The sequence below is a fragment of the Cicer arietinum genome, chromosome 6 (assembly GCF_000331145.2).
Source record: "Cicer arietinum cultivar CDC Frontier isolate Library 1 chromosome 6, Cicar.CDCFrontier_v2.0, whole genome shotgun sequence".
Taxonomy (NCBI): Eukaryota; Viridiplantae; Streptophyta; class Magnoliopsida; order Fabales; family Fabaceae; genus Cicer; species Cicer arietinum.
In genome coordinates this window covers 15,241,977-15,250,216 of record NC_021165.2, presented here as the reverse complement: position 1 = coordinate 15,250,216, position 8,240 = coordinate 15,241,977, and the positions used below count along the sequence as shown (strand labels likewise).

Here is an 8,240-nt window from a genome sequence, read left to right as displayed (position 1 = left end):
CCGTCCTAACTCTAGTATTTGCTTTTCTTTGCAATTGCCGCATGCGGGGAGACCCGCACGTACCGTTTTTAGGGGGATCTGGTCGAAAGACCTGCCGGAGCCCACCCGACTAGAGGGACTGAGAAATTAATAGAGTACATGCGGGAATGAACTGGTACTACTAGAGTCGATCTTCCCCAAGTTTTTAACTATCACATACTAAATTACACATAAATCACTATGAGTTGTGGTTACAGTAACCTTTACTGTATTAAAGTAATTTTTTGGTCATCTAGAATGGTTCCCCCCACTGAGAATATAAAAAAAGGGATGTCCTTTGCAACAGACCAAACAACAGGAGCAATCCGTTACACTTTTGTTTACACTCGTCACTTATTTTGATATCGAGAAAGTAACTTTGTTCCTCCTAGATTGTATATAGGTGTATCCTATAAATTATTTGGCGCCATCCAATCTAGTTAGTGGCTTATGCATTCTTTTATTCTTGTGGCAACAAAACTTGGCTCCACTTTAATCAAATCTCTTTCATTTCTTCCTACTCGGTTCCCCGCCTATTGAACAACGTATGTGCTATCATAATCTTGTCCCACTGCCAACATCTAAATGAAGGGTTCTAATTGGTTTAGGCTTTTGAGAGGGCAAATGGATGCATGTAGTTAGATTTGTGGTCCTTTGAATCTAAAGGTCAGAAATGGGAAACCATTCGTCATGGTGCATGGTGTCACTAAATTTCTCGATATAGACCCACACTACATACTATTTGATAGCTTTTCCCCACCATGTATGGTACGTATCAAATGGAAGATTCGGCTACTGCGATCGCGATGCTTGTATGGGCACGATTAACAATAATAATAACGTGGACGGTTGTTACCAAGTAAGCTATTTTAACAAGTAGTATGATATTAAGGGATCACACTGAAAAGGACATATGTTGCTTCTGTTTATCATTCTAAGTTAGATAAAGACACAAATTTTGGTATGTAGAGAAATAAAACCAATCAAGCCAACCATAAATATCCCATCAGATATCTCTAGAAAATAGTTGGTATGTAGAGCAAATGGATGCTTGTCACTAAGGGTTCGTTTGGTTCAATAGAGAAAATATATTTTAATGGATGGAAGTAAGGGAAAAAGACACATTTTTAATGATTTTATATTTGGTTTAAAGAAAAATGAGAGGTTTTAAATGAGTTTAAAGTTCTCCTCCTCTCCAAAATAGAGAATGAGCAAAAACATCGGTTGTGTTTGATTTAACTAAGGGAGAAGAAGAATTTTAATGGAGAGGAGGGGGGAAGAGAGAAGAAAAGTAGAAACATGTTTGATTAAAAAAAAAGAAGAGAAAAGTGAAGATAATTTTTTAATGATTTGTATTTGGTTCAAATAAAGTGATATTAAATAATTTTTATATTATTTTGATTTACTCATTCCCTTTTTCTCCCTCTTAAAATTTAACCAAACACAAAAATTTAATAATCTTTCTTCTCCTCTCCTCCAAACTCCACCAACCAAATAGTACAATTTTAGATTTTCTTGCATTTTACTTATTACATGTTAAATTTTTTATTTACAACTATAATTGAGCTACAAGAGTGACCGGTATAGGCCATAAGCCATCGTCCATCAGAATTTAATATAATTTTTAAATTAATAGTAATATAGTAGTATATTATATATTAATTTATTTATCTTAAAATGTAAACAAAAATAAATAATGTATACTTTTAATGTTAATTTTATATCATTTAATTTTTTCAATTATAAGTATAATTAGTATTATGTGCATCATAATCACGTCATTATACTTTCCTAGATAATGAAGAACACATTAATGTTTAAAAATAATAATTTAATAAAATTTGTATTCTTCTTTCTTTTTTATTTATGTTGATTTTTTTAGTGTAAAATATATAAAAACGATATATATTATAGAACGGAAGGAGTAATATAAATATAATAAATAGTATACTAAATCATTACAAAATAGTGTTAAAAAAATATTAAAATTCCCTTTATATATAAAAAATATCTTTACAATGTTCTAAATAAACTTGATAGTTTTTTTAGATGTGTTATCCTAATTGTTTTGAAAATCAACCAATATTATATTTGGTCAAAAAATTCAATTTTTAATGTCTTGGTCCCACTTTGATCAAATTCCTAACTCAACCCTAAATACAAATAATGACTTTTTCAATAACTCCACAACTTTAAAATCCTTTGAATTCGTTATTAGACTAATATCCACTGGGATGCATAGTCATATAGTTAAAAAGATTTTTTGCCCCTCCAAAGAATATGTTATACAAGTGACAAACCGAGATACTCCTCACAAACCGAGATACTCCTAACAAAAATAAATTAATGAGAGTACTACATTATCAAAAATAGTTGAGACAAAATAAAATACCAAAAAATCGGTTTAAAAATGAGGGAGGGGTGTTGGTGATGGTGGAGCTTGAATAAATACTTTAGGGTTGTTGGATTTTTAAATTTTTAATTGAAAAATTAAATATAATATTTTATTGTATATTAGAACTTTAGAATGTAAATCTGCGATGTAACCACAATTTTTTTTTTTTTGCAAATACAATTACAAAAGAAAAACAAATTAGACTTAGAAGTCGCATATGTTTAACTAATTGCGGAGTTATGAGTATAATTAATTGGTTTGGTTCGTATGTTTGGAGAGGAAGAAAAATATAAATAAAAAAGATACTTAGTTTGATTGAGTTTTTATCACAAAATTATACTTATTGATGAATAAGATATCTGATTGAGTTCAATCAGGTTGACCTTAATAAAAATTAACATACTTATTTTTAAAATATAAAATTCTTTTTTTAACAGTAAATTTTTTATACTATTAAAATAATTACGTAAATACTTTTTAAACTACAATGAGAAAATAATATGTAAATAATTAAAAAAATCTTAAATTTAACGCACATTTAAGATAACACTATTAATATAGTCTAATGATTTTATTCAGATATTAATGGTGAATTTTAAATGAAGTAAAATCAGATTAAACTGGAACTCAGAAGAAGAAAAAAATCAAATTAATTGATTTTGATTTTTTTTTAATTTATCAAATCATTAATTTGATTTTTATATCTCTAGACGAAACTAAAAACATATACAATTGAAATTTAAATTAAAAAATGTAATATATTTTTTTAATTAGTATTTTTTGTAATAATTTTATAGGTTATTTTTTTAAAAAAAAATTATTCGGGATATTGGGATGGCTGTGGCCACCTATGTCCCCACCAAGATCCGATAGTGGAGGAGACTAAGTTCATGTTAAGTAAACTAGAGAACAAAAAATGCATTTAAGTCTAATATGTATTTAGACAAAAAATACATAATTATAATGACTATGCAACTTTGGAATACATAGGAGCTTCTATAAATTATAATTATCCTCTATGAAATTTTATATTATAAAAAATGTTCAATAATTTTTTTATTGTCAATATTATCAAATATGTTATTATTTATATGTGTAACTAACAAGTCATTCAACTGTTCATCTTCTATATAACTGCACATTCTATTGTTCACAAAATTCATATTATAGAAACATATTCAATAGTTGTATTTGTCACATATAAAATAAACACTACCTTTATATTTAAATCTATCACTAGATACACAAATATATAAGGTATTATGAGAACAAACTTAAAATAAATTATTAGTATTATTAAAATGATTTTTTATTTTCTCATGATAAAAAATAAAATTACAATTCTTAGTTTGATATTCAACCAATGCCTATTAGTGGATAAATAAATAAATTAATCTAACAAGATCTATCTTAATATATGAGTGGGAAAGTAAACTAAATTATAGATGGTATTTGAGCAAGCCAACCATCATAATTTATGAAAGATGATAAAGTAAAATCATTTAGGTTTAAACTACTTGGTTGCTTCTCCCAGATAACACGGTTTTTTTTATCGGCTCCTGGTCCTGTACAATTAACTTCTACAAATGTAGTATTAAATCTGCATAAAATTATAAATATATTAAGAAAAAAAGTTATATATAACAAAAACATATATTGAATATGTTAATATAAAAAATAAATATTTTATAGAAATATATAATGGTTTAGGTTTTTATATAAAACATAGAGGATAATTGTATTTAATTATATTTTTTTAGGAAGAACATATGTAAATATTAGTAAAAAAAAAAATAGAAGTATGAATTTAAACTTACTCTTGGCCACCTTTTAAATTCCAAATATTCCATCCTTCGGGAGTTACTATAGAAGAAAAGTATGTTTCCCAAAATATAACTCTTGCGTAAAGGCTCCAAGGTCTTCCAAGATGCACTTGACCTGTTCCAACAACAGACCCTCCTCTAAAAACAAAACCGTTACTATCTTCTGCTGAATCTCTTCTATGTGCTGTCACATAACCGGGAATCTTTCTTCTGTTTCCTGGTGTCGCATTTATCACACAATTCTACAAGTATAATTCCATCCCAAAAATCAACGCTTCATTTAAATAATTATATGCAATCAAAAATAGGACTCTATTTGTATACATTATATATTACCTCAAAATAACTTTGGCCTGAACCAAAAATAAAGTCTATTTCTCCTTGAATAAAACAATTTTTAAAGTAAGAGCGTCCAACTGCTGCAAGTAATGTATCTTGATAACCAATAAAACTACAGTCGAAGATGGCAGATTTGTCACCAGCTAAATTAGTTGCAACTGCGGGTCCGTTCTCTAAATCATATGTGTTCTACGATTATACAAAAATTGCATTAGAAACATCTATAGACTTATCAATTTTGCTACTCTATTCATTTATTGTATTTTTACCTTGAATGTAATGCCACTCAGAACAACATTAGGTGGAGATGAAATTAATGTAGCGCTCATAAATGTACCATTGCTCTGAAATGAATCGTCGTAAGTAATAGTTGTGATATTGATACCTGATCCTTTTAAAATAATACATGGCTTTTCCTTAGGTATTTGAACTTTTTCTCTACACAATTTCAATTAAAATGTGAAAATATAATAATTAATTTAACAATTAATATAAAGGCTAAATTACATTTGTGATCCTTTAATTTAATTGCAGGTAACGTTTTAGTCCTTTATCTTTTTTTTTTTTTTTTTTTCCGACTTGTCCTTTATTTTAATTTTAAGTGACAATTTGATATTTTATGTTTTAAAATTTCAACAATGATATCCTTTTTTATACAAAAATTCAAAAAAAAATTCAATCAAAACTCATAAATTTAGTTATATTCTTCAATATAATACAAATTTCATCAATTTCCTAACGCAAATCTTTAAATAAACTCATATTTTCATACTTTATTTGATATTTTTTAGGAATAAAGGACTAAATCGGGAAGAAAAAAAAAAGATAAAGGACTAAAACATTACCTGAAATTAAGTTAAAGGACCACAGATGTAATTTAGCCTAATATAAACTTAAAATGTAACGATAGTTGAATTTACTTTATATATTTCTTATATCAAATATAGAAGTAAAAAAACTTACTTGTATACACCTGGATTTATTTTAATCATAACCCAATTTGCATTTGAACTTTTTATAGAATCAATGGCTCCTTGAACTGTTATAAATGCTCCTTTTCCTTGTTGGTCAACAATAATAGTACTTGCAATTTTATTTCCACCGCAATCTATAGCACTGCCAAGATAAAAAAAACTAATTAACAATACTAAAGAAAACATCGTCATTAGTGGTGCTGGTGGCAACAATTTTGTTATGTTTAACTACAATGAGAGTAATATCTTGCCGTATAAATACACTTAAAAAGATATGCAACTTTTATTCTTGATCTCTTCTCCCTTGATTGTTGTTAAATAAATTAAAGATCATATATGATCCTTTTCCTAATTACTTTTTTTGATTCAATTCTTAATTACTTTTGAAGAATATTTTATTTATGTTTTTAACGTGGTTAAACTTTCAATAAATAATATTTACAAACTTACACACGATAATGGACATTAATCCCTCACTTTTTTCCTTATTAATCATCGATCGATCCAACCAATTCCGATTAAATGTGGTTTTGAATTCGACTGATTGATTACATTTTTATATATTTTTTTTGTATCTCAATATGTTTATATTTTTATATATTTTTTTTGTATCTTAATATGTTTATATTATGTTTATATTTTTATAAATTTTTTTTGTATCTTAATATCTTAAATGTTTATATTCCTTATAATTACATTTTTATATATTTTTTTTGTATCTTAATATGTTTATATTATGTTAAATAATATATTACAAATCAAATAACATAAATATATATTTACATGTAATGCACTAAAATTAATATTACCATGTGACGAAAATCAATTATGTTTGGAATTTGTAACATATGAAATATTTAAAAAAATATTTTATAAAACTAATAAGTATATTCTAAAATAACTATAAATAATAGATTACTATATTAATATAACATCTTATATTAGTAATAAAATTATCTTTAATAAAAACAACACGTGGAAACCACTGTACCGAATCCCCTTTTTAAACAGTATATCATTTTAATATAAAATATAATTATAAAAGTTTAAAAAACTTGGGACACTTGGTCAAAATCCCCCCTTTCTCTGTTGTGAATAGGAAGAGGAAGGGGGGGTGGTACTGAAGGGGTTCATCTTTTTGGGAAGTCTGGGTGTGGCTTTTGTCACTGGGCAGAGGAGTCTGCTTATCGGATGCATTATTCTTTCTGCCAATAACTCTTGTAATCAGACTTTGTTTTCTGGGTTTATTAATCCATTCCATAGCAAAGTTTCAGTTCCTATCAGATTCCTAGTTACATCTTACATAATTGTTCTCTCAATGCAGGAAGAGCCGGTTGATAAGACCAAACACTGGGGTGACTTGGAAGAAGAGGAAGAGGAAGATGAAGAAGAAATGGAGGAGGAGGAACTTGAAGCCGGTATTCAGTCTGTCAAGGTATTGTTATATTGTTACTAGTTTCTTTTGTTTTCAACATTATTTTGGTCAAAAGTGTAGATTCTATTTATCTTTCTTTGGATTGGCATAATTAGTGACCAATTGAGGTAAATTTAAGGACCCATCATGTGGCTAATTTAGTTAAGGAGTGGTTAATAATTAGCAAAGCTTACTAACCACACGGATGTTCCACTAGTCCTTAAATTTAACTTTTTGGCTGAAATGGTCCATGTGTATAATGCTCTTAATATGGGTGCTTGGTTTTTGTAGATTGATAGGAGCCTAGTTTGGATTCTGTTTTTATTTTCCTGTTTGTTTGTTTGTTTGTTTGTTTGTGATCTCATTTTTTTCCTCATTTCTTTTGAATTTTTGTCTTCAGCACACCCACTGGGGTGGAGACACCTGATGTTATTGACCTTCGAAAGCAACAGAGGAAGGAACCTGAAAGGCCTCTTTATCAAGTTAGTCTTTCTTTCTATTGCTGCTCTTTCATCAGTTTTAGCTTCTCTTGATCAGTTAGTTGATGTCATTAATCATATTTTCTGTGAAGGTCCTTGAAGAAAAGGAGGAAAAACTTGCTCCCGGAACTTTGCTTGGAACTACACACACGTATGTTAAATTTGTATAATATTTTTGTTCCTCCCCTCCCTTTTTTCCTCACAATTGTTTGTATCTTGATATACTCTTTCTCTCCAGGTATGTGGTTGGCACTGGCACCCAGGAAAAGTCAGGGGCTAAAAGGGTAAGAATGAAGAGTTTCGCTCTCTTATTTTTTAGGGTAAGGGGGCTATGTACGGTATGAAGATAGTATAGGAGAATATGGCCCCAATGATAGCACGAGCAGGAAGGAAGCCAGCCCATGAAGTTGGTTTCAAGCCCGTTTAAACGCCTTTTAACGGCCGTTTGATGGCTGTTTAAGGTAGGTCTCAGGAGTTAAGTTTAAGGAAGATAAGATGTGCCAGTTAGAATTACCAGGATCTGCCAGCGGTATTTGATTGAAAGAGTGCGGTACCGGTACGAATTACTTTTTTGAATTAGATAGCCCCTCCTCTAATTCCACGAATAGATTCGATCCATTAGATTATTTTTAACTCTTTCTTCTTTAGATTGCACGAGTTTTCTGAGCCTTAGTTTGCAGCTTTTGTTGAGCCTGCCTACCTTTCCTTCTTTCATTCTTTGTTGGCTCGCAGTGAGGGATATCGATTACTGGTCGTAAGGGGCGGGATATCTGGTTCAGCAGCAGATCCTAATTACCC

The 8,240-nt window shown here is 29.1% G+C and overlaps 1 protein-coding gene and 1 pseudogene across 1 annotated transcript; one reads left to right on the top strand and one right to left on the bottom strand.

Moving 5' to 3' along the window:
* Nucleotides 1-3,847: 3,847 nt before the first annotated feature.
* Nucleotides 3,848-5,761, bottom strand: LOC105852282 (putative pectinesterase 10; annotated as a pseudogene).
* Nucleotides 5,762-6,600: 839 nt separating this feature from the next.
* LOC140920639 (uncharacterized) lies at nt 6,601-7,979 on the top strand. Its single transcript, XM_073369436.1, has 6 exons — nt 6,601-6,769; nt 6,874-6,984; nt 7,364-7,445; nt 7,535-7,593; nt 7,681-7,780; nt 7,908-7,979. Exons 2-6 carry the CDS (start codon nt 6,932-6,934, stop codon nt 7,977-7,979), a joined length of 366 nt encoding a protein of 121 aa, XP_073225537.1. The 5' UTR covers nt 6,601-6,769; nt 6,874-6,931.
* Nucleotides 7,980-8,240: the final 261 nt, after the last annotated feature.